The following is a 27,650-nucleotide window of genomic DNA, read 5'->3' on the forward strand; positions in this document are numbered from 1 at the left end:
CACTATCACTGTGTCACTATGGTCCAGTCTGTCACTATCAGTGTGTCCCTGGTGTACAGCCTGTCACTATCAGTGTGTCACTAAGGTCCAGTCTGTCACTATCAGTGTGTCACTATGATCCAGTCTGTCACTATCAGTGTGTCACTATCCATGTGTCACTGTGGTAGTGACAGACTGATAGTGAAACACTGGTCCAGTCTGTCACTATCACTGTGTCACTATGGTCCAGTCTGTCACTATTAGTGTGTCACTAAGGTCCAGTCTGTCACTATCAGTGTGTCACAATGGTCCAGTCTGTCACTATCAGTGTGCCACTGTCAGTGTGTCACTATGGTCCAGTCTGTCACTATCAGTGTGTCACTGTTGTCCAGCCTGGCACTATCACTCTGTCACTATCAGTGTGTCACTAAGGTCCAGTCTGTCACTATCAGTGTGTCACAATGGTCCAGTCTGTCACTATCAGTGTGTCACTATCAGTGTGTCACTATGGTCCAGTCTGTCACTATCAGTGTGTCACTATGGTCCAGCCTGCCACTATCAGTGAGTCACTATCAGTGAGTCACTATCAGTGAGTCACTATCATTGAGTCACTATCAGTGTGTCACTATCAGTGTGTCCCTGTGGTCCAGTGTGTCACTATCAGTGTGTCACTATCAGTCTGTCACTATCACTGTGTCACTATGGTTCAGGCTGTCACTATCAGTGTGTCACATCAGTGTGTCCCTGTGGTCCAGCCTGTCACTATCAGTGGCCCTGTGGTCCAGCCTGTCACTATCAGTGTGTCACTATCAGTGTGTCACTGTGGTCCAGCCTGTCACTATCAGTCTGTCACTTACAGTGTGTCACCATCATTGTGTCCTTGTGGTCCAATGTGTCACTATCAGTGTGTCACTATGGTCCAGTCTGTCACTATCAGTGTGTCACTATCAGTGTGTCACTGTGGACCAGACTGCCACTATCAGCGTGTCACTGACAGTGTGTCACTGTGGTCCAGCATGTCACTGTCAGTATGTCACCATGGTCCAGTCTGTCACTATCAGTGTGTCACTATCCGTGTGTCACTGTGGACCAGTGTTTCACTATCAGTCTGTCACTACCAGTCTGTCACTATCACTGTGTCGCTATGGTCCAGTCTGTCACTATTAGTGTGTCACTATCAGTGTGTTACTATGGTCCAGTCTGTCACTATCCGTGTGTCCCTGGTGTCCAGCCTGTCACTATCAGTGTGTCACTATCAGTGTGTCATAATGGTCCAGTCTGTCACTATCAGTGTGTCACTATGGTCCAGTCTGTCACTATCAGTGTGTCACTGTGGACCAGACTGTCACTATCAGTGTGTCACTGTGGTCCAACCTGTCACTATCAGTGTGTCACTGTGGTCCAGCCTGTCACTATCAGTGTGTCCCTGTGGTCCAGCCTGTCACTATCAGTGTGTCACAATGGTCCAGTCTGTCACTATCAGTGTGTCATTATGTCCAGCCTGTATCAGTGTGTCACTATCCGTGTGTCACTGTGGATCAGACTGTCACTATCAGTGTGTCACTATCCATGTGTCACTATGGTCCAGCCTATCACTATCAGTTTATCATTGTGGTCCAGCTTGTCACGATCAGTGTGTCACTATCAGTGTGTCACTGTGGTCCAGTGTGTCGCTATCAGTGTGTCACTATCAGTGTGCCGCTATCCGTGTGTCACTGTGGACCAGTGTGTCACTATCAGTCTGTCACTACCAGTCTGTCACTATCACTGTGTCACTATGGTCCAGTCTGTCACTATCAGTGTGTCCCTGGTGTCCAGCCTGTCACTATCAGTGTGTCACTATGATCCAGTCTGTCACTATCAGTGTGTCACTATCCATGTGTCACTGTGGTAGTGACAGACTGATAGTGAAACACTGGTCCAGTCTGTCACTATCACTGTGTCACTATGGTCCAGTCTGTCACTATTAGTGTGTCACTAAGGTCCAGTCTGTCACTATCAGTGTGTCACAATGTCCAGTCTGTCACTATCAGTGTACCACTGTCGGTGTGTCACTATGGTCCAGTCTGTCACTATCAGTGTGTCACTGTTGTCCAGCCTGGCACTATCACTCTGTCACTATCAGTGTGTCACTAAGGTCCAGTCTGTCACTATCAGTGTGTCACAATGGTCCAGTCTGTCACTATCAGTGTGTCACTATCAGTGTGTCACTAGAAGTGTGTCACTATGGTCCAGTCTGTCACTATCAGTGTGTCACTATCAATTTGTCACTAGCAGTAAGTCACTATCAGTGTGTCATTAAGGTCCAGTCTGTCACTATCAGTGTGTCACTATGGTCCAGCCTGCCACTATCAGTGAGTCACTATCAGTGAGTCACTATCAGTGTGTCACTATCAGTGTGTCACTATCAGTGTGTCACTATCAGTCTGTCACTATCACTGTGTCACTATGGTTCAGGCTGTCACTATCAGTCTGTCACATCAGTGTGTCCCTGTGGTCCAGCCTGTCACTATCAGTGGCCCTGTGGTCCAGCCTGTCACTATCAGTGTGTCACTATCAGTGTGTCACTGTGGTCCAGCTTGTCACTATCAGTCTGTCACTTACAGTGTGTCACCATCATTGTGTCCTTGTGGTCCAATGTGTCACTATCAGTGTGTCACTATGGTCCAGTTGTCACTATCAGTGTGTCACTATCAGTGTGTCACTGTGGTCCAGCCTGTCACTATAAGCGTGTCACTATCAGTGTGTCACCATGGTCCAGCCTGTCACTATCAGCGTGTCACTGACAGTGTGTCACTGTGGTCCAGCATGTCACTGTCAGTATGTCACCATGGTCCAGTCTGTCACTATCAGTGTGTCACTATCCGTGTGTCACTGTGGACCAGTGTTTCACTATCAGTCTGTCACTACCAGTCTGTCACTATCACTGTGTCGCTATGGTCCAGTCTGTCACTATTAGTGTGTCACTATCAGTGTGTTACTATGGTCCAGTCTGTCACTATCAGTGTGTCCCTGGTATCCAGCCTGTCACTATCAGTGTGTCACTATCAGTGTGTCATAATGGTCCAGTCTGTCACTATCAGTGTGTCACTATCAGTGTGTCACTATCGGTGTGTCACTATGGTCCAGTTTGTCACTATCAGTGTGTCGCTGTGGTCCAGTGTGTCACTATAGGTGTGTCACTATGATCCAGTGTATCAGTGTGTCACTATCAGTCTGTCACTATCACTGTGTCACTATGGTCCAGTTTGGCACTATCGGTGTGTCACTATCGGTGTGTCACTATCGGTGTGTCACTATCAGTGTGTCACTATCGGTGTGTCACTATCAGTGTGTCGCTATCAATGTGTCCCTGTGGGTCACTATCAGTGTGTCACTGTGGTCCAGGCCGTCACTATCAGTCTGTCACTATCCGGGTGTCACTGTGGTCCAGTCTATCAATATCAGTGTGTCACTATCACTATGTCACTATGGTCTAGTCTGTCACTATCAGTGTGTCACTATGGTTCAGCCTGTCACTATCAGTATGTCACTATCAGTGTGTCACTGTGGTCCAGTCTGTCACTATTAGTGTATCACTATCAGTATGTCATTATGGCCCAGTGTGTCACTATCAGTGTGTCACTATCAGTGTGTCATGTGACAGGCTAGACCACAATCAGTGTGTCAGTATCAGTGTGTCATTATCAGTGTGTCACTATGGTCTAGTCTGTCACTATCAGTGTGTCACTGTGGTCCAGCCTGTCACTATCAGTCTGTCACTATCAGTGTGTCACTGTGGTCCAGCGTGTCACTATCAGCCTGTCACTATCAGTGTGTCACTATCAGTGTGTCAGTATCATTGTGTGACTGTGGTCCAGTATGTCATTGTCTGTGTTTCACTGTGTGCCTGTTTATCACCATGCCAGTCTCTTCCTTTTTAAGTTATTTTTGTTTGAGCACTGTTCCATTTTATTCCGCTCAAGGGTAACGTTACAAGTTGGGATACCCTGGTATGTTTTTTTGAGTGGGAAATCACTATATGACCTTATGAGGGTGTGAATGATTTTTTTAAAAATCATCAATCTGTCTGGATCCAACTTTGGAGTCTGGATTCTGGAGACCAACAGCAGAATGCCAGTTATGCACTGTTGCTATATCAGCATATCCATTGTATCCAACATTATTGGATCTTGGTGCATTCCAGTTTTGGCTATGCACAGTCTCCAATTTGGATGCATCTTCGAGTTGTGTTCTGTTTTGTTCAATGTTGTTTTGTGTGTCACTTCCTGTCTGTAGCGCGTGGGTGGATGATGATGAAGATCTCGTTGTGAATCGAATCACCCGGCGAATAGGGGACATCACGGGCCTGGAAATGGAGACTGCAGAGTTACTTCAGGTACTCAATTCAAACCTCTGAATCTGCAGTGTAAGATGAGCAAGGATTTGGAGATGATGGCCTAAAAAATCGTCTAGACGCATTTTTGGGTCTGAAATGGTCAGCGCACTCGGAGCATGCACCAGAAGCTGAAGGCCCGAGGCTCGCCCAAAGTTAGGAGAACGGGAGAGGGGCTAGCATGGGCCGGCAGCTGGCCCCAGTAGTGCTGTGAAGCAGGGAGGTGCACTCCTGCTCCTCCTGTTTCCACGTGGGCTAAGTATATGAAAATAAAAATACCTATTTTGTTGGCGGCCACTGGTTAGGCTGCAACATGCGCGGGATATCCTGAGTGGATCATGCGCGCTCAGCACTGACCAAGTGAGAAGGGGTCCTGAAACCAGGCCAGTCATTAACATATGAAAAGGACTTAATGTTTGTTTTAGGTGGCCACCATGGATGCCTGAATATCATGTACAAAATAACAGTCAAGTGAGTGCCATGTGTATTTAAATGTTCATTATCAAGAATCATCAGGTACTCCAACAGAACATTAGATCTTTGTTACGTTTTGAATGCCAGCTGTGGTTATTTTTGAATGGGAGTACTACGGGTGGTCAGTTCAAGCTCTGAGGGAGGTAGAAGAAACTCTTATCTCCCCGGCTTTTTTATTTTTCCTTCCACTTTTCCAGGAGCTGATAACTTATACCCGGGTAGAATTCCACAAGGAGGCTGGTATTCATCTGGTAACTCACCCACACATGATGACTGACAAAGGAACCAGAGGAGGCATGAGAAAAAAAGATTTTTACGTAGCAAGTTGTTATGATCTGGACTGCATTACCTGAAAGGGTGGTGGAAACCGATTCAATAATAACTTTCGAAAGGGGATTGGTTTAATGCTCGAAGGTGGGAAATGTGCAGGTCTGTGGGGAAAGGGCAGGGGATTGGGACTAATTAGCTATCGTTTTCGGAGAGCTGGCACAGGCACAAAGGGCTGAATGGCCTCCTTCTGTGCTGTAGCATTCGATGATCACCAGACTGCTCAGTTCAGGAAGGGTATTCCAGCCCAGGATGATCCTGACCTTGCCTGGCATCCACACATGGCACACTTTGCAGCAGGGATCGCTGGGTAGTGAGCACAACACCAGGGAAACCTGGCCGACTAGTGTATAGAGGAAAGAAACCTTCACGGCGAGTCACTAACAGTGAGCGGAACAAAAGCTCTCGTGAGAATATGCGATCGCCATCCCCTCAGTCCATAAGAAGTTATTTTATGTAGCTGAGATGGTTTTAATGCTTAGAAGTTAAGATGCCGGAAAGCTGCCTCTGAATACCTGACAGGGCTGAAGCAGCAACAGGTGAGACGAGAGTCGAGACACAATTGCGTTTGCAAGTCTACGGGTTATTGAATTTGTTCCCACCGCAGGTATCACCCTGCAGCGAGACATTCCCACAGATAGAATACATTCCCACACAGCACAGAAGGAGGCCATTTGGCCCATCGTGTCTGTGCCGGCTCTTTGAATGAGGTCGGCCTTGTTGCACGTAGCAAGACTTTCTCATCTTATCCTGCAATGTTCAACACACCCAAAAAGAGGAATTGACAGAGAAGCCACACACCACCTTTTTAAATGGTTTTTGTCGCCAAAGGGTTAAATGGGGGAAGAGCGGCGGGGCCCATGTGACTGCACCACGAGCGAAGCCAACCACAGGCTCGACGAGCGCTACCTCGAATTAGATCAATGATTGTTTTGTGGTCAGAGAGGCTCCTGATTCGTGCTGTGATATTTGCACCAGGGCTGAGATGTGCTGCTGTGTAAGCTGCTGGCTGCGTCCATTCTGGGCACTCGGAAGCTCTTCCGCCTCTCACCGCTTTGTTTCTCTGTTGCAGGTGGCAAATTATGGAGTAGGAGGACAGTACGAGCCTCATTTCGATTTCTCCAGAGTAAGTGGCGATAATACCCATTCAGAGCTTGACTCCGAATGTTTTCAGCAGATAGCTGCTCTGCCGTGCAACTGTTCAGACTCTGGCACCTTAGGCCATGGATTGAAGTCACATCACGGCCCAAAATTGATAACTCAGTTCATAATGAATGACCTTTTCACAATCTGAATAATGGGTAAAATGTGGGAGTAAAAGTAAACCTTCCCCCTTTTACACCAAGGGAAGCAGTTTGTTGGAACTGGAAGCAGTTGTTGGTGAAATGGTGAAGCCCATTAGGTTCAAACCACAAGTAAGCATTGGTTCAACCAATGCCTATTATTCTACACTATCCTTTGACCATATTCACACAAGGTCCATTTACTCTGCGCTAACTTCTCGTGTTATCACTGGTGTCATGGCCTAAACCTCCGAGTTCTCCTCTTATTAGCCCAGATAAGGGTTATCAATCCCCCAGGGTTATCCTGGAGTCACCAGGAATTGAAGATTGATCTCCAGGACACAGCTGCTAGCAACACCCGGGAGAAAAATCATAGAGGGGTGGGAGTGGGATAAAAAATTGTATGTTTCTCTCATTTTCTTTGAACACTTTTAGTTATTAGTCGTAAAATTTTTAGAGACGGAGAAGAAAGGGTATTAACTGGGTGGGGAGGTGCAGGCCTGAAACCTTGAGGAATATGTCCGGCCAGAGTTGATAATCCTAACCTTTGCAGTGCATGGTTTGTCACTGAGCTTTCATAAGAACATAAGAAATAGGAGCAGGAGTAGGCCATTTGGACCCTCGAGCCTGCTCCGCCATTCAATAAAATCTTGGCTGATCAGATCTTGGACTCAGCTCCACTTCCCTGCCCGCTCCCCATAACCCTTGACTCCCCTATTGTTTAAAAATCTGCCTTTCTCCACCTTAAATATATTCAATGGGCCCAGGTTTGGTCAAACCTAAGTTCCGCCCATGTACCGTCGAAAGGACCGCTAAGATCCTGACATTACTTTGGACGGAAGTTTGGTGGAAAAATGCGGGGAAAAAACCACCCAGCGGAAAAAATGGGCCTTACACGCCGATTCTGGGCAGCAGCGGGCGAAGGTCGGATTCTGGGCGGCAAATGTGATCCTTGGCAAAGTAACGCCGAGGCTAGAGTCGTGCCCAGGGAGTGGAGAGGGGGGTGGGGGGAGAAACAGGAAAAAAAATGTTTTTCCAACAAATGGAAAAAAAATGTTTCCAAATCCTTCAAAGGACCCTATCCACCAAAATCGCTGCAAAAGAAATGGAAGAAAACAAGTGCACTAACATTTCCTTGCAGGTCTTCATACTTACCGTCCAGGTCAGACCCTGCCTCCATGCAGTGGTCTCTTCTGCTGCTGGAGTGGAGGACCACCTGGACCAATCTGGGGAGGGAGCGGGCAGGAGGACTTTTGTTGGCGTTGCACGCCGGTGCACAACACCGGACACTCCCCGGCAGCCTTCTCTCCCTGCTGGCGCCAGGACCTGACCAAACTCGCTCGGAGGGGAGAACGCCCGGAAACCAGGGAGACCGCCGAGAAAACTCAACGGCAGCCAGTGGCAAGTCCACCAAATTCGGGTCCAATGACTCTCACTGTTTCTCACTGCCCCACAGCCTGTAACTCTGATCTCAATGTGCCCTTTGAATTTGTATTCATTGATGGTTTGGGAAACAGTCCTGCCCAACAGGACTGTTTCTCAGAAACATTCTTCTTCTGTTTGGCCAGTTGAGCTTGGGTTCATAAACTTGGAGCTCTTTTTCTGGGCATGATAGCTATTGAGTTTGGACATGTTCCCGAAAGATCACGCAGCTGTAAACCTCCGCTGGTTCCTCCTGTTTGTGAAGCAAGACTTGAAAAAGCTGCTCCGTGTTACCACAGATGGTCTTGCCACTTTCTACTGGTAGATGTAGTGAATAGGCAGAGAAAATCGAAAATATTTGTGGGGGGATAAAACTACATTTTTATGAAAGATCCAATTGATGATTAGAAATACTGTTTAAATCAAGTTACAGAAGTGAAGGGTGAATATTTTTAGGCACAAAAGTGAGCCAAATACTCAGGGCTAGAATTCCCTATCAGCCCGCCAGCGCCTGATTGCTGTCCAAAAGACCGCCAAGATTGGGAAGATTATCGCCAGTGAAAACTTCCCCCTAAAAAAATTTTTTAAATCCACCGAGCAAAAAACATGAGCCTTGCACCCCAATTCTGGGCAAAAAAGTGCAATTTCGGGTCGATTGGGCAAAAAATAAAAAAAATTCAATAAAAATTTACCCAAGGCTGCGGGTTGGGACTAACACCAGAAAAACAATAAAAATAATTTTTCAAAAAATATCAACTACAAAAATCCAAAAAAATTCCCAAGACGCTTTACAACTAAATCACCACAACACATTTTTAAAATAATTAGTAAAAAAACAATGACTAATCTTTTTCTTGAAGATCTACTCACCTACCGCCCAGCTCCGCTGATCTTCGTGGGCATTTTTTTTATACTCGCCTACAGGTCACCGCTGAGCCAAATATCGCGCCAGGGCGATCTGAGGACGTTGCACGCCGGCGGTCCGCTCCCCAGCGGTACCTCGAAACCGCCGGCGTAACTCAGGTGAGGAATTTCTCACTCACCTGATTACCGCCCACAATGGCCAATACCACCCAGAAACCGGGCGGTAAGCCATAGAAAATTCTAGCCCTAAATATTTAGCAAGCATTCTGTTAGATGGGGGGATTTGAATCCCCGTACTCACATATTCTTGCAAAATTCCTCTGTGGTGCATTTTACCACATTTGTTACAGACTGTGTTAAAATGGAATACAACATTTTTTTACACAAATGCAATAAAGTGGTGCATTACCAGAGGGAATTGAAGCCCTATCTTGGCTTTGAATAATGGTGCTTATTGTGAACAAGTACACAGGAACTGACTTGAAACTTTCATCACATCAACATTAAAATGGCTTAATAAATAAAGTACAAGTTGTGCTCCCAATCAATTTTTTCTGCCAGCGGCACTTGTTAAACAATTAATTTTGCCTTTCATTGTGCAATCAATGGCACAGGATTTTAAGAGAGCCCAGCCTCGCTTTATACATGGAATGAGTGCTGTATGCACAAATATGTCAAACTTGGACGGTATCCCTTTTCTGATAGTTAAAATAAAAACAACGGCACCTTAACATTTAATAGTGATCTAAATGGTGAGACAGAACAGCAGCTGCCATGCAATGGATTTGCTGAGAGCAGATTTTGGAATCATTGAAATCAGGTGCCTCTTTCTATTCGGATGTCAAAGCAACACAAGGACAGTAATATCTTGAAAATAAATCCTTGCGAACATAACATACAAAATAGGAGCAGGAGTAGGCCCTAGGGCCCCTCGAGCCAGCTCTGCCATTCAATAAGATCATGGCTGATCATCGACCTCAACTCCACTTTCCCGCCCGATTTCCATATCCCTTGATTCCTCTAGAATCCAAAAATCTATCGATCTCAGCCTTGGATATATTCAGAGACTCAGCCTTCATCTCAAGCTGTGGATGCAAACATTTTTAATGATTTGTTTGTACCTGTCCAGTAGTTTTTGGTGATTTATGTATATGGACCCCGAAATCTCTCTGCTCACTCCATAGTTCCTCGCCTCTCGCCATTTAGAAAATACTCCGATCTAACTTTCTTAGGTGCAAGTTGGATGACCTTGCACTGCCCCGCGTTAAACTCCACCTGTCACAGTTTTGGCTACTCACTTAATCTATCAATGTCCCTTTGCAACTTTCTGCTCCCATCTACACTATTGTGCCACCTAATTTGGTGTCGACAGCAAATGTAGATGTATGGCTCACTAGTCCTTCATTGGTAGGAGAAGGCTTGTGCAAACACCAGCATAGAATGGCCTGTTTCTGTGCAGTAAATTCTCTGTAATTCCATGGAATCTAAAGCACGCAGAGAAGCAGTTGGAAGTCACCCAACCTGCTTGACCTCTCTTCTGGAACCCCATCAGCAAAGTAAAAAGTGCCAGTGGTGTCTGAATAAGCATGTGTTCTGAACGCCCTTGAAGTTTTCAATGACCTTGGTGCTTGGTCACTTTGCGAAGCTAGAGTTCAGAATGAGTGATTGCGGATCTGTAAGAGTAGTCTTCAGACTAAAAGACCTCAGATCAGGGGGATCAGCAAGAAGAGAATGTGAAGGAACAGGTCCTATAAGAGCAGTGATGGGAAGAGAAACCATTGAATAACATGTCATATGAACAACCATAGCCAAGAAAAGACCCTCTGGTCCATCCAACTTGTCCCCCACAATTGCGATGCCTTGAGCATCACAATACCGAAACCATGTGATCTGGGTGAGGCGACAAACCAGATAACAATCCAGGCCAATTTGGGGGGGGGGAAATCTGGTAAATTCCTCTCCGTGATGTTCAAAACTGGTCCAGGAGATCACTGCTGAGCCGTGATGATGCTATGCAGTGTCTACCTTTTGTACGAGGTGATCTCCGACCCAGCCAGTAACAGGACTAGCTCTCACGTAAAGGAATTCAGCGAATCAACATCCAGTGCACGAGCCAGTGGCTTATCATGCGTGTCCACTGTTGTCTGGGGAAATGCATGTATGAGCGGACTGAGAGGGTGAAATGACAGGGCCTGTGTGAGCAGAGTGTGAGAGTCAGAAAAGCTCAGAATGGATAAGCCCTGTGTGAATAGGGTCAGGAGGAGGGGGAGTGAAGGACATTCGGTTATTCAGTAAGTGTTTACTTGCAGCTCCGCTTTAATGGATTTCACCATCACTTATATCCAGTTCTAACAACAGCTCCTTTCTGTGTGGAAAAAAAAATGATCTCATAGCTTGACTATTGGGCCTTTGATGAAATCTCTTCATTTGTACTTCCTACAATGGAAAAAGCTAAAGCAACAGATGTGTGTCTGTTGAACACAAGTTGTGTTTACTCTGGTCAACAGCTGGGCAGAGAGAAACATGGGAATTACTACATTCTTTAAATAATTGGAGAAGAAAGAGATTAAACCACAATATCCTTAAAGACAAATAAAAAGAAAAATTATCAATTTGAGTTTGTCATTTAGTTAGAATTTTGCCTATTTGTACAGTTTAATGCAGCCAGTAGTTCCTCGAGGCAGAAACCTCTTCGCTTTCTTACTAAGAGAGGTATTTTATTGTCCCATTCCTTGCATCTGCGGCATCGAAAGTAAGAGACAATAATTTATGCACTAATCATTGTAATCGCTTCCCACCACCTCCGAGCCACAAGGAACAAATCAGAATCTGCTTGGCATCTTCGTCTTAACACCTCTTGACGTTGAAGGAAGTGTTCATTGGTCCACAGTGAGCATTGTATCGAGTTCAGCAGAGTTTATTTCTATCCAGGTCTTCTTTCAGACGACTTATAGTACTTAAAATGATAGCCATCAAGATACTTGAATTACATCTATAGTGCAACAATCTCCCTCCCTCCCCACCGCACACAACAAAAGCAGCCCCCGCTGGTCTCTTGCAATATTTGGTCACTGTGCCTTCAAATATAGCTGCTGCTTCCATATTCGATCAGACCTGGCTGAAACCTGCCACTGATACTTTCGGCAGGAATCCGACAGTTTACAAGTGCTGACTCCTCCAAATAATTTCTGGATGTCTCTTATGAACCCTGATCTCTCAATGCATCTTGAATCTCCTGTTTGAATGGAGTCTGAATGCTGCCATGCCCCATCTTTACAAGGTCCCCTTTTCAACAGTCTTAATGATCTCGGCTTTGTTGCTGCAGCAAATTTAATCCGTGGCTGCACATTAGGAGGAGAGATGTAATGGGCCGAAAGATGCGGGTCCGTGGAGTAAATCTGGAGTACGCCACGGACCTGCAAAAAGAATATGCACCTACCTGATGGCAGCCCTCGTCCGTAAACGTGCGGTCTGACGCTGGGTGCTAGAGGGCAGCGTAATGGCCCGTGGATCCGAGGCGGTGCGGAAGCGTACCCGGGATTACGTGTTCCTGGTCCACCAATCAGCGAACAGAATTAGATTTAACATCATTTCAGAAGGGAATCCCATAATCAGATTTAATGGAATCCCATAATCGGATTTAATTCCAATTTAGAGGAATTCCACCAACTTCATTACATCTTAGTTTTGTTAGCAAAAATGTAATTTTGCTGATCATAATTATCGGCATCATTACAACTCCAACCTTTGCAGAAACAAGAAAAACTCATTTAACACAATTAAACTATCTGATTTCCGAAACGAATATGGTTAAAACACGCCTGAGGTATCCCCTTACGCTGATGCACATAGGCCCTTTATTCCTCTTTGCATCAACCATAAAACTTTTGTACACAATAGTTGGGCAGTTGGTGGGCAAATAGCCCAACTCTGCGCCAGCAATCGGTTTTTCTTTGGCTGTGCGGGTGATTTGTCAACGTGTATGTTGATAGATCGCAAATCCGAAATTTAGCGCAAACTTGCGGACCATTTCAACGGCCTCTCCGAGTATGTTGTCATACCCTCCACAAATTCTGGCCCAAAGTTTAAGTTGTTCAGCTGTGCTGGCAATGCAATCTGAGTGTTTCCCAAATTGAAATGCATCATTTGAGAATTAAATATGGGATTGACTGTTCCAGTCTCCCAGAATACCCAGGAGATTCGGAGAAATATGTTTAATCTCTCAATCTCTCAGCCATCAAGTGAAAGTTCCCAAGTACTTTTTCTTGATTTAAGATGAGCTCTGTGATGGTTACTAAATAATATTGGGAAATCTAACTAGATCCATTATATTTAACTTATCACAAGGATATTATAAATCAAGAAATCTATGATTCTGTGTGTGTCCCAGTCCGTAACAAATTCTCGGAAATGTAGTCCCTGTAGGGTTCCTTAAATTTTATGAGAAATCTCCAGATATCCGGAAAATGAACTGCTCTTATTTAAGAATGTTGTCCCATTGCGTCTGTGTCCGGACAATGCCTGGGAATCATAAGGGGAACAGCTACATTCCTTGGTCTGGTTGTCTTGATAGTCCGTGAAAGGAATAACCCTGAAAGGAAATTTGCAAAAACCTGACTACTAATCAGCTGTCTTCTCCCATGTCAAGGTATGATTGAATAGTAATTTAAAACAGTGCGCTATGAGATTGCGAAAAGGTCATTGCATTCACGGAGTCAGTCTATAGTATCTTTAACCTCCAGACCAGGTGCCTATCATCAGCGGTTGGGTGCTGGCTTATGCTTCCTAGTAGATGGTTGAATAAAACCTAGGTTTGTGATTGGCTGGCATCCATCTATTCATGGTATTGATTGATAAGTTCGAAATCCTGAACCATCCTGAGTAAATGGAAGAAAATAAAATCTATTAGAACACAAAATTCCTGTCAACAGAACAAAGATGTTAACCCAGAACAAATGATTTAGCTCCAACCATCTACTATGGTTCATTGCCCTGTCTGAGTGGGTCACACCTTGGTCTAGGGGACTCTGAAGCCCTCAGAAGTCACCTCGCTGGTTCTTTATTGCTGTGCTACAGCTGCTCAGGCACACAGTACTGAGTCATTGCTTAATTTCTTTGCCTATTTACATTCATCGATTAACCCTTTCATTGGCACAAATCCATATAAAAGTTGGAATAAAATGTCTCCCTTGAGAGCGCCTTTATTTGAGAAAATTCGGATTGAACCCGACTCAGGCCTCCATTCCTGGTAACCTTAAATTCATTCCTTGTTTTACGTCTAGATATCTCACTTTCTTGTGACAATACTTGACCAAAACCTCCTTTTGTACATGGATGAATAATATTTATTTGTATGCATTCTGACAATGTCTGGAGCACAGACCCAAATTCCATAAATATAGGCCTGTTCAAAAATAGTAAACCAAAAAGCCGAATACAACTTTTTGTTGGAATTTGTATGGTGAAAGTGGCTGGTGAGGGTATACTGGTGAGGGAATAAAGCCTTAACAGGAAGAAATCTAGGATAAATTTGTTTTTTAAAATAAAATCTGTTGCAGCGCCCATTCGACAACAACCTTGCGACTCAGGGGAATAGACTAGCCACGTATCTAAATTATGTAAGTACCCGTGACTGTCCACCCGTGGCGCGTGCTCTTGTGTGCGTGTATTCATTCTCATTTCATTTTATAGAAAGAGGAACCTGATGCTTTCAAAGAATTAGGCACTGGAAATCGCCTTGCCACTTTTTTAAACTATGTGAGTATATGTGACAGTCAGTTGAGTAGGAGGTACGCTTACTAACTGAATGGATCAGCGGGTAAGCAAATCCTCTCATTCTCCACCCATCCAGTGGCTTCTTGCGCTCTTCAGCATGAGAGGAGCTGAAGATGAGGAGAGATGTTCCTGCTATTGCGTCTGGATATATTGGATCATCTGGGTGCAGTGCAAGGGGGAAAAGCAGGCACATCCCTGTGAGGGAGCCTGCCCCAGTTTCCATCTGTTCACTCAAAACCAACAGAAAATTGATCACGCTGCATTTCTTGCATGTGATTCTCTCCACTCTGCCTCATCTAAGCACTGTGCCCTGGACAATCCAAAAAGGATGTTCTCAACAGCTGGAAAATCTGTCCCTATATTTCTATATTGCATCCAGTCATGGTGCCAAATACTTTCTGGGAGCTATTAACTCAGTACATTGTAGGAGTACTACATTCCCCTAGCCAGCTAGCCAAAGCCCAATGTGTGACTTGTCCATTTGAACAATTTATATTTATGCAGCACTCCTCTCAGTTCAGAGTGGTTTACAAGCCAAAGATGAAGGAATATAGGGCATAGGGCCAAATACACGGTAAAGGGACAGATTTCGAGAAAGCTTTTGAAAGCACAGGAAAGGTAGTAAGGGAAAGTTGATTTGCAAAGGAATCCCAGAGGTAGTGGAGCAGAGGGAGGAAGAAATGAAAGTGAGGCGAAGGTATGGTGCAGGCTACGATATAGCACTAGGGAAGATCCCCCCCCGCCCCCCCCCACTGGAGTGGATTGGGGTGAGATTGTCCCTACACCATCTATCTGCATAACCTCCGAGTTGGGATTTAACAGTGTCAAAACTTTAGAGTTGTAATGAACGAGTTCTACAGGACAGAAAGAAGCCATCACTCCCGTGCCAGCTTTCTGAAGAGATCCACTCAGTCCCGTTTCCTGTGCTTTTCCTACACCCTTTGATAATAGAATCAGACAATTGCTTGAGATCCTCATGGTGACCTTACCACCAGCAGTGCCTGCACGAGTACACCGCCTACAAGCAACCAACAGCATAAAGGACGAGAACTATACGCTTCTGACAGTATCCGGGACCCGAGGTCTCATGGGTTCCAAACGCTGGCACTGGAGGTAGAGCAAACATGGACCTCCATTTCTCTTGGGTCTCCAATTGGTTCAACAAGGACTAGCAGCACACTACAAGGTGGGGAAAAAGTGGGGGAGCAGCACTTGGGTCACTGATCTCCATTTGAGTGTTGCCCCTCCCCCCCCCCCCCCCCACCACCAGCAACATAAAGCATTACCACGAGCCATCAGAAAGGAACCATCCTTATCCAGAGGTACAGGGACCATGTTAGTGTAACGCTCAATCCCGTGGGATTTTATTACAGTTATAATGTTAATCAAATAACTGATGATGCTGATTGGCATCAAGGCATGGATATATTGATATCAATAAATAATGAATGATCAGAGTGGAGTGCCTCCGGAATGCCACCTTCCAAACATCCGTGAGCAGTGGAAAGGATGTTAATAATTCAGTAAATCAACTTTGAATCATTCCGGTCTCTCTGTTCTCTGCAAGTTTCTACTTTTAGGTAGCAACAGTTTCCCAACTGGAGAAAAAGTTCTGTATTAATGTTTAAAAGTGGCATGTTGACTGTTTAGTGGTCATATAAAAACATCCACATCTACATTAGTGTTTGCTCAACCCGCCCCTATTGGTGTACTTTTTAATATTTGTTCCTGGGATGTGGGAGTCACTGGCGAGGCCAGCATTTATTGCACATTCCAAATTGTCCTTGAGAAGATGGTGGTGGTGAATTGCCTTCTTGAACTGCTGCAGTCCATGTGGTATTCGTGTGGGTCTGAGTACTACTCTCCCCTTTGTTCCCCACCATGTAGTGTGCTGTCAGTCCATCAGTATAGCCCAGTCTGCCACTGGAGTGGCCTGAAGCAGCATTGTGTACAAGATCCCCAAACATGAGGAGCTACCATCAGTTTATATAGCATTTACTTTCTTTTGCTTTGAGCAAATAATTTTATAATACTGTTGTTGGGCATGTAAAATCATCAAATGTCACCCTTTTTTTATTGAGTTGTCAATCTGCTGCTGCACTGGGCTACTTCTGTATATCATGGAAACATTACCCATATTGGAAGGCCCATGGAGAGTGAATTAAAGGACTGCTCCAGTTTTTAATAAGATACATTTCTAATTATATATTTGCAAATTGACAGATTGGTGATGGATTGCTAATGTTTATGATTTCACCATCACTCACTCCAAATTTTTAATTCAACAAAACCAGAACTTCTTTTGCATTATTTCCCAGCTTTGATTTTTTTTTTAAATTCTACCCATCCTTTGAATGTAAGATTTAACTAGAGCCCTGTCCTGGTGGCTCAGATGGATATTAAGTCCGTGGTTTTCCGCGATGGCCAGCCTGCGATTTTCCTGTCTATTAGTGAATGGGAGTTAAGCGATTGAGGGCTGGTGAACATACGTGGAAAACGCCAGCTGAAAGATCCAATGGCAATCTTTGAGGACTCTTCTGGCTGCCATTCCTCCAACCTATAGTACTAAAAACAGATTACTTGGCCATTCATTCCAATGCTGTTTGTGGGACATTGCTGCTGCGTAATGGTGCCATGTTTCCGTACATAACAGTAGTTGCTGCACAACACCAAAAGCAATGAAATATGCCAATTTACTTTGAGACACTTTGACGCGATAAGTCACTGCACATGTGTCAGTATTATAATTTAATGATCCTCCTCTTCATTAAGCCAACATATGTATAAAGCTTGAACTTCCCTTATCCAGAACCCTCGAGACCTGGCCTGTTCTGGAAAAGGGATTTTTCCGGACGAGGGGTGGTCACGTTAAATTGGAGTACAAGTACTGAGCAAGGGGATATCGGGGCTGGCTGGCTTGGGGCTGGGAGTGCGGCAGAGAGATCGTTGTGGGGGGGGGCGGTGGATCGCGGGGTCAGGCCAGTAATTGTGAGAGTTGGCAGCCAGGAAGGACTTCAATTATAATTCATGTCGGAATTCTGCGCATGCGCCACCCGGTGGCCGGGAATGGTTCTGGATGAGGGATGGTTCTGGATAAGGGAGTTCTAGATAAGGGAGGTTCAACCTGTACTAGCATTTTGAAACTTAGAAAGGTGGAAGAAAAGATCTGAAGCAAGAAAGCTCGATGAAAAGTCAAGGCATAACGATGCTACCACACTCCTCAGTGCCATGCTGAAAGAGAAAGAAGATGGCGAGCTAAAGATGCTTTTATATTTGGTGCTCAGATCGCAGGAAAGTGACCTCAGCGAGCCGACCTGTCATGTTTGCATTGTTAAAACAGGCTGCCTTTTCTTCAACGGTGGAATCATAGGCCTGTGAAAATAGTTCTGTCAATGTCTGCATGGTACTCCCACATACTGAACTACACAAGCACAAATATAAATGTGCCTTGCTACAACTCTGCCAGTGAGCTCAAATCCACGTGATCAGGCTGAGTGCAGTTGCTTCAACCTCATTGCATGATGAGGAGTATACTTTGATTGGAGCCTATGCTCATGTACCTATGCATCATGTACACATCTGATGCTCATGCATATTTCCTGACCTTCCCCACCCCCCTCCCAATGTGTGTTTCATTTGTAGCTATTAAAATAGAGGACACAGTAACAATTCCAGTAAATCCACATTCAACGTACTCCAGAGACCAAGACTGAGTGCTGATGCTGCCAAACAAGAGTTCTTTAGACCATTTTCAGGGCAACACATGCAAGTTAATTTTTTACTCACAAATAAAACCAATACCAAATGGTATGGTAATAATTAGTTATTGCAGGCTGTTCGATTTATTTGAATTCTTCTAGGTTCGGGGAATCAAGCTATACCCTTGGTGGGATGACATCACTAACAAGGCTTTGCCTCACCTGTGAAGAGGTCTAGCTGATGCTGCGTCTTCACTTCAAGAGGTTATGGTGAAAGTGAAGTAATTGCTCGTTACCTAATAGGGGATCTTCCTCTCACTTCTACATTTCAATTCTTCTCTCTCCATTGCAACTTTTCTTTTTTATCTGTTAATGCTGCTGTAGTCCCTGTTCCACAGAACTTTCCATCTCCATTCCTCAAACACCCAAATGCACTATCTTGCACTCTTCCAATATCCTCACTGGCTTGCAATTAGTCTCATTTGACTCATTCTTTCTCAGGAGCTCAAAAATTATGGGACGCCAAACCACCCTCAGTCTTTTATTTCCACAACAGTCTTCATGAATTTAAAAGCTTGGCGGGAGTGCGGGGGTAGAAAACTAACGGTAGTGTATCTTCACTATCCTGTTAGCTTCAGTGAAATGAAAAATCAGGTCAGGTGTAGAACAGATGGCCAATTCACTACCACCAGTTTATCACAGCAATAACGTGCATTTATATAGCACCTTTAACGCAGTGAAACATCTCAAGGCGCTTCACAGGAGCATTATCAACCAAAAGTTGACATCGAGCTACAAAAGGAGACATTAGGATAGGTGACCAAAAGCTTGGTCAAAGAGGTAGGTTTTAAAGAGCGTCTTTTGGAAGGAGAGCGAAGGGTGAAGCGGTTTAGGGAGGGAATTCCAGAGCTCAGGGCTGAGGGGAGCTGCAGGCACGGCCACCAATGATGAAGCGATGAAAATCGGGGAAGCACAAGAGGCCAGAATTGGAGGAGCGCAGAGATCTTGGAGAGTTGTTGGGCTGGAGGAGATTGCAAAGATAGGGAGGGGCAAAGTCATGTAGTGATTTGAATACGGATGAGAATTTTAAAATCGAGGTGTTGTCAGGCTGGGAGCCAATGGAACACCCTCGCTGAAGGTCCCCTTGGGGCTACTAATACTTACTTCCTGATGTACTTTACCTTTCCTTTCTCTCTTCAGTCCTGATGATATCCTGCACTAAGGACCCTGACCTTTATTTTCTCAATGAAAAATAACTTCCCATTAATCCTTTGTGGAGAAGGAGCTGAGAGAGAAAGATTACATAGTATTACAAAGATTACTTTGAATTTGCAGCACAGAGATTCCATGAGGCCCAGCTGGTCCTTGCTGGTGTTTATGGACCACCTGAGCCTCCTCCACCCTACTTCATCTCACCCTATCGACATATCCTTCAATTCCTTTCTCCCTCATCTACTTACCTAGCTTCCCTTAAATGCATCTATGCTGCTCGCCTCAACCAGCACCACTGTGGGAAAACATTCTGATACACTTTGGGAAGCAAAGGGTTAAGCTGCCCACACAGTAAGCTTTGCATTTAATTGCAGTCATGCAGATTTACAACAGAGATACCAGTTCTGGTTGTTTTTCCTGGAAGTTGAATGTAACCACTCGCAAAAGTCACGTGTTGGTTCACATTCTGCAGAAATATCACAATGACTGCTATTGCCTTAGCTGCTTGTTCAACCTGCAGTTGGTTAGGACACTGATAAAATCAAACTGCTATAAGTTCACCCAGTCAACCTGTACTTTTTTATTTAACCTGCACCTTTCTCTATATAAGAACTCTGCAGTTGTAGTTTGATGTATGGCAATCTCTTAAATAAGGCCTAGCTCATAGAGTAAGTTTCTTCTTTTCCATTTTCCAACACCTCCAGACTCTCTGGGCTAGAGCTCCACGGAGTCTTCTGTAGGAATGGTCATGACCCAGACAGTTACCAGTAGTCTGCTTGATCATCGACAAGGGGCAGTAGAGTTCAATACTGTCCTCACCTGACATCCTCATGCGCACTTTCTGACAGCAACCCAATTGTTGCTATAATCAACTTAAACCAGCTACCCCAGCAAGCAGTCAACTTCAGAAATGGAGAGCTATTTTTAAAATTGTGGTTTAAATATTCATCCAGCAACACAAGGTGCCATTGTGTTCAGTGGTATGAGGTAAAGGAACACTATTAATAGCCAGGCTGATGTCAATATTATTTCCACATGCATGTTACTGGATTCCAACTCCCTGTAAATGCCATGTAGCTCATAAATAGGACCACAAAATGCCCATGGTTAATGAGAGTGGACTGAACTCCTGATGCAGGCTGCTGCCTCAATTCCTTGTTTTCGATGCGGTGAATAATAAAAGTAATTTCCCTTTTATCTCTCTTGAGAGTCAACGTGGACCTTGCACCCCATCCTTCAAAAGGGAAGCGTGAGTGGATTTGCCCACAAGTGCCGCCTTTTCCCAAGAATGAACAATCTCCCAATTGAAATGAGCAGAATGTGACGGCAAATGACCCTTGTGATTGGATCAGAATGGCTTTTTGGTTGAGAGGAAGACATATTTTCCTTTTGTACTACTGAGCTGGTGATTCAAGTCATGCAGGGTGAAGTGTTCAATGACTGTTGGTGTCTTTGATGTTAAATGTTTACTGTTCATTTACTAGAGTGGTTCTTGGGATGAGGAATTAGTTATGTGGGGAGACTGGAGAAGCTGGGGTTCTCCTTACAGCAGAGAAGGCTAAAAAGAGACTTTGATAGAGGTGTTTAAAATCATGAAGGGCTTACATAGAGTAAATAAAGAGAAACTTGACAATGGCTGAAGGGTGGATAAACAGAGGGCACAGATTCAAGGTGATCAGCAAAAGAACTAGAAGCGACATGAGGAAAATATTTTTTATGCAATGAGTGGATAGGATTTTGAATGCATTGCCTGATAGGGTGTTGAAAACAGATTTAATAGTAGTTTTCAAAAGGGAATTGAATAAATACTTGAAGTAGAAAAAAGTGCAGGGATATGGGGGAAGAGCAGGTGTGTGGGATTCATTGGATTGCTCTGCGAAAGAGCCGGCGCAGACTCGATGGGCCTTCTGTGCTGTACTATTCTATAATTCTGTGATTCTCTCTGCTTTCCTCCTCCCCGCCCGCCCCCAACCCCTGATGGTTTCTTTCAGACAAATTTTACCGGTTCCTTCTGAATGAATTCTTCTCATAAAGGCTTTACTAGGACTGTTTGGTTTCGCTGATTGTCCACCCCTTTTGTGTCAACCAATTCTCCCAGCAAATTGAAGGCTAACCAGAGAAGAGAGCCCAACAGTCAAGTAAAGTAGAAAAGCGCACAGTGAAGCGTAAAATAACAAGGAAAATTAAGGTTTGGTGAGTTTATGGCACTTAAGGACATGTCGCATTCCTAGGTGGCGGAGGGGGTGGAGATAACTAGCGAATTCAATGATGCTGTAAGCTTACTACCCCACCTTTGTCTAATTATGAGAGAGCATTAATGGTGATTGTGGACAAGTCACAATGGCAGGAGGAGAGGGGATTGCAAACACCTCGAATGGAGGTGGCAGAACTTCAGATCTGTTGAAGCAAGTGGGCAAAAGGCATGTGGTAATTGGTGTCCATTGATCTGGAAAATGACTACATGTTGGCTGTATTCAGCAGACAGATTATAGAAACCCTCCTTCAGGGCTTTTTACACTTCAATTCTATTTTTGCATGATTTATGTTGGTGTTTCTGATAATGTTCAAGATATTATCTACAATGTAATTTGTCATCTGGGCTGTAAGCTGTTTGGAATTGAATCATTTTTCTCATTGCATGTTTGTGCATCGGTACTTGTGGCTTCTTATGCCCAACATGTTTAACCCATTTTTCATCGTATTATCTTTGTGCTGAATTGACACTGCAGCAATGGAGATTAAAAAAACCCAGAGTCTGGAAATAAAAGCAAAAAATGCACAGTGGGCAGTCAGCATCTGAAAGGCAAAGATAGGTTAGTGTATTGGGTAGCACCCCTCATCTGGTCAGCTAAAAGAACCCACTTTAAAGGACTGACCAGGACAAACCCAGAAGTACAAAGGGAGAATGGCAGAGGAGACTACAGGTCGAGGTGAAGAGATGACATCCATTTTCACAGCAGGGTAGTGTCAGTCACATTGTTTAGCTTCTCTTCTGTTGGAGCTCACACATTTTGACTTGTGTAACAACAACTTGCATTTATATAGCATAGTTAATGTAGGTAGACATCCCAAGGCGCATCACAGAAGCGTCAGATGGAAATTGACATGGAGCCAAAGAAGGAGATATTAAGAGGGGTGAGTTTGGTCAAAGAGCTAGGTCATAAGGAGGGTCTTAAAGGAAGGGATAGAAAGATTTAGGGAGAGAGTTGCAGAGATTAGGACCTAGATAGCTCAAGACATAGTGCCAATGGTGTGGTGAAGGCAGGGGAGAATGCATAGGCCAGAGTTGGAGGAACGCAGAGTTTTTGGAGGGTTGTAGGGCTGCAGGATGTACAGAAATAGGAAGGAGCAAAGCCAGGGAGGGATTTGAACATGAGGATGAGAATTATAAATTCAAGGCATTACTGGACCGGGAGCCAATATATGTCATCAAACACAGGGTTGATGATTGAGTGGGACTTGGTGAGAGTTAGGATAGGGGCTGCAGAGCTTTGGATGAGCTCAGGTTTATGGAGTGTGGAAGATGTGAGGTTGGCCAGGCGAGCATTGGAATTGTCGGGTCTGGAGGTGACAAAGGATGGACAAGGATTTCTACAGAAGGTGGGCTGAAGCAGGAGCGGAGGCGGATGATATTACATAGGTGGAGGTCTTGGTAAAGGAGAGGATATGGGTTTGGATGTGCAGCTCAGGGTCAATTAAGAGACTGATGTTCCAAACATCCTGAATCAGAAATCATTCCTCTTGGTCTCTACTTTTTTCCTCCCCCTCTTTGTTCTCTTGGGTATGTCCGAACCTTATCCTTATCAGTCCCATTGACCACGCAAGTTCTGATAAAGACATACAGCCGAACAATTAACTTGGAAGATTCCGATGTTGACCATTCCCTGTGCTTTTCTAGTACTTTATATTTTTGATACTGTATACTAATTAATTTTTAATTAAAATATGTTTTTTGTTCACGTGGAGGGTAAACCATGACACGGACTGGTTGGGACTAATGGTCTGTTTCCGTGCTGTAATTTTTATGTACTCTGAGTAGAGTACTGCAAATTTATCTTTTGAAGAACTGCGGTTTCATTGTAAAATGGGCATCATTTTTAATCATAACGTGAAAACTTTCAGGAAATCTTTCCCAGCGGGAAGGATGTGAAGGACTTTCAGAGGGTGCAGAAAAGATTTATGAGAATGATTCCGGGAATGAGGGACTTCAGTTACGTGGATAGACTGGAGAAGCTGGGATTGTTCTCCTTGGAACAGAGAAGGCTGAGAGGAGATTTGATAAAGGTGTTCAAAATCATGAGGGGTCCGGACAGAGTACATAGAGAGAAACTGTTCCCATTGGCAGAAGGGTCGAGTACCAGAGGGCACAGATTTAAGGTGATTGGCAAAAGAACCAAAGGCGACATAAGAAAAAACTTTTTTACGCAGCGAGTGGTTAGGACCTGGTATGCACTGCCTAAAAGGTTGGTGGAGGCAGACTCAATCATGGCTTTCAAAAGGGAGTTGGTAAGAATCTGAAGGAAAAAAAGGGCTACGGGGAAAGGGCTGAGAGTCGGCATGGGCTCAACGGACCGAATGGCCTTCCATGCTTTAACCATTGTATCATTCTATAACCATTAGTGGAAAATGCACGTGGTAAATGCTAGTTAATTGTGACCTTCATTTAAAGTGGTGTCTTTGCTCAGGCACTGAAATCATTCATTGTCCATCTTGACCATCTTTCACTGCGCGACAATACAAATAAAGATATCCTGATGATGGCTTGTCCAACAGTTGGATGAATGGACTGTTTTTTCTCACTGAGTGGAAAGATCCCATTAAGAGGTGTTTACTGCAATGTTATTTCAGCACTCAAAGAGTTTCTCTTCAGCTTATTTGTGTAATGTCTTGAGCTGTGTTGTCCCATCAGTGTTCACTGACTTTCTGTTGGCTGCTCAGTGCCAGAATTTGCAATATCTGTTTCATTTCATTGTTTCAGGCTTTTTTTTTAAATGCAGCATTTTAGAAATCATTGTCATGTTTATGATGTCTGATTCCAACTTGTATTAATGCATCATTGAGGTGTTCTAACTACCCATTGATTTTATTTTTAAATGTCTGTTTATTGACTTCAACAAAGCCTTCATGGGCTATGGTAAATTACGCAGTACTTTCAGATACATATAGTGCTGATCATAGTAAACTTCTGTAGCTGTTGTTAGTGTTACTTATTAAAGGGGGATAGGATCAGGATTGTTTGTAGAGAGAGCATTGAGTTGGGGGGGGGGGGGGGTTGGTGGGTAAGGGTAGGACTTGTGGGGCATGTCATTTCTCTGGACACTGAAGCAGGGTTTTCTCTCTGTGGTCATAATGCCCATTGAATTTAACTGAACCAAGCACTGGCCAAAGCCCAACCATGCTTCCTTACAATGGTCTAGCTCGTTCCATATGTGCACTCAATCTGTCTGAATACATGCCAAAGGTCAGTGTGCCATTGTTAGTGGCACGGACCATGTATGTGCAGCCAGTATTTGTAACCTCAGTAACTAAGATCTTATAATCCAGTGAGTTGATTACATTTGTGTGCCTGTGGAATCATTCTTAGATACTACAGACCAACCACTGTTCCATGGAAACTCAGACCATGTTGCCACAGTGAGGAGAAAGCACATTAACACATTCTAGTTCTATCTCCATAGTTCCGAAATTAAAACTTACTATTTTTAAGCGTAGGTTAAGCGAGATAAAAGTCAATTTGGGTTCCAGCCTCTGAACCCTATCCAGTGACCCTGGCTAGAGTGCACGTGTGCATGTGCACTCATTTCTTGAAGACAGCAATGGCCTTGGCAGCTGGTTAGTCTGGCCACAGTCACTGTCCAGACTTCCAGGTGAAGAATAGAGATGTGCAAGGTGCTGGCAGCTTGGAACCATTTCTAGTGAGGACTCAATGCTTTAAGGAGAGAGTAAATTAAAAAAAACTGATGGTGGAAAAAGAATAACTTCGGATGGTGCCAGGCCTTAAACCACTAATGCATAGTTGCCATGACTGTGAGTGATAGTGGTTTATCCTTCTTTCTGCCAAACTCCTAACCCTAACGATGCTGCTGTGTGGACGGGTAGAGAGGAAGCCAGGCATCTCCCACTTTGCGAGCCAATACGATATGATCATTGCTGGACCATTGTTGCATGTTTCATGAGTGGCCTTAACAGAACCCTGAAATGGTACTCCTGCTCACTTCATGAGCCACAGGAGATGCACCAGGCAGGTGAAGCCAAGGGAGATGGGGTGGGGGAGGGAGAGCAGGGTAAACAGCGGGATTCATACCTACATTTAAAAAGAGTGAGAAAATAAAAACAAAAAACATTGCAGATCAGTCAAAAATTGAGGGTCTTTTAAGATGAGAGTTACGAAGGCAAGAGCTTGCACCATTTGTTATGTCGTGCTGTGATGTTGCTGCTGTCTAATCATCGACTGTTCTTTACATGTTGCACACTGCTTATGGTGACCTCGATAGTTTACAGCTTCAGTCCCTGTAACCGCTGAGTTAGGTTGCATCAGCTGCATGCATTTAACATAAAAGTGATTGTTTCAAACCGGATTTCCATAGGTTCAGCTGCATTCATTTAACATGAAAGCAACCTCTCTTTGGCTGAATATTGTTGCACAATATTTACAAATCTGTTTGCAATTCTGTATACCAGATGAGTGATGTCCCAGCAGGAGGAGCCACAGTATTTCCTGACTTTGGTGCTGCCTTATACCCAAAAAAGGTAACTATTTACACAAGATTTTTATTGCCAATTATTGTTTTGTTTTTCTTCCTGTATATGGTTAAGTGAGAAGTGAATGGATAAGTGGTGCCCTGTCAAACCTGTAGGGAATTTCATTGGCTATAATCATTTATTAATTTCTTCCGGGCCAATATTTATCCCTCAATCAACAGAACAAAAAACAGATTCTCTGGTTATTATCACATTGCTGTTTGTGGGAGCTTGTTGTGTGAAAATTGGCTGCCACGTTTCCTACATTGCAACAATGACTGCACTCCAAAAGTATTTCATTGGCTGTAAAGCGCTTTGGGACATCCAGTGGTTGTGAAAGGCGCTATATAAATAGAAGTCTTTTTTCCTTCAATAACAAAAGTGAACATTTTCCTCAGTTTTCGTACTCGGTCCAAGCCTGGTAAAGCCCCTCTCACCCTTCAAACCTGGATCTCTCTATATTCCTGAGGTTAGAGAGACCATGATCTGCAATGTTACTGTCATCTCAGACTATTCACTGCCAAAAATAAAAGCTCGTGTGCAGATCGAGAAAAACGACCAAAAGTAATGACAAATTCAAGTTTTGTGTTTTTGCTACTTTAAGATCAAAATGTAGAAAATGATTAACAAACAATGTTTATATTTAATTTCCTAATCGACAGAATGAGAACATAAGAATTAGGAGCAGGAGTACGCCATTCGGCCCTTCGAGCTTGCTCCACCATTTAGTAAGGTCATGGTTAATCTTCAACCTCAATTCCACTTTCCCATCTGATCCCCATATCCCTTGATTCCCCCAAAGTCCAAAAATCTATCCAACTCGGCCTTGAATATACTCAACCATTTGGTATGCACAGCCCTATGGGGTAGAGAATTCCAAAGATTTACAACCCTCTGAATGAAGAAATTCCTCCTCATCTTAGTCTTAAATGGCTGACTACTTATCCAGAGATTTTGCCCCTTTGTTCTAGATTCTACAGCCAGGGGAAACAACCTCTCAGCATCTACCCTGTCAATCCCCCTCAGAATCTTATATGTTTCAATGAGATCACCTCTCATTCTTCTAAACTCCAGAGACTATAGACCCATTCTACACAATCTCTCCTCATAGGAATACCCTCTCATCACAGGAATCAATCTAGTGAATCTTCATTGTACCCCTCTTCTGGAAAGTATATCCTTTCTCAGATTAGAAGACCAATACTGCACAGTTATCCAAGTGTGGTCTGCCAGTGTAGCAAGACTCTTGTACTCCAACTCCTTGCAATCAAGGCCAACGTGCTATTTTCCTTCCTAATTGCTTGCTGTACCTGCGTGCTAACTCTCTGTGTTTCCTGTAGAGGGGCACCTAATTCTCTCTGACCATTTAATAGTTTCTCAGCCTTTAAAAAGTATTCTGTATTTCTATTTTTCACCTAAATAAATAACCTCACATTTCCCCACGTTATACACCATCTGCCACCTTATTACCCACTCACTTAACCTGTCTATGTCCCTTTG

General features: G+C 44.1%; 1 protein-coding gene across 9 annotated transcripts in view; it reads left to right on the forward strand.

The window, feature by feature from the left end:
- Window positions 1–27,650, forward strand: part of LOC139262850 (prolyl 4-hydroxylase subunit alpha-2-like) — a 156,956-nt gene that overhangs the window by 121,949 nt on the left and 7,357 nt on the right. For 6 of the 9 annotated variants that reach the window (XM_070878045.1, XM_070878051.1, XM_070878053.1 and 3 more), the window contains 5 exons: window positions 4,258–4,357; window positions 6,228–6,281; window positions 14,283–14,342; window positions 14,416–14,481; window positions 26,091–26,159. In XM_070878045.1, the coding sequence (XP_070734146.1) occupies window positions 4,258–4,357; window positions 6,228–6,281; window positions 14,283–14,342; window positions 14,416–14,481; window positions 26,091–26,159 (349 nt within the window). The remainder of the gene's footprint in view (window positions 1–4,257; window positions 4,358–6,227; window positions 6,282–14,282; window positions 14,343–14,415; window positions 14,482–26,090; window positions 26,160–27,650) is intronic. The other 3 variants (XM_070878049.1, XM_070878048.1, XM_070878047.1) reach the window with 3 other exon arrangements.

The sequence above is a fragment of the Pristiophorus japonicus genome, chromosome 4 (genome assembly GCF_044704955.1).
Source record: "Pristiophorus japonicus isolate sPriJap1 chromosome 4, sPriJap1.hap1, whole genome shotgun sequence".
In the NCBI taxonomy this organism is placed as follows: Eukaryota; Metazoa; Chordata; class Chondrichthyes; family Pristiophoridae; genus Pristiophorus; species Pristiophorus japonicus.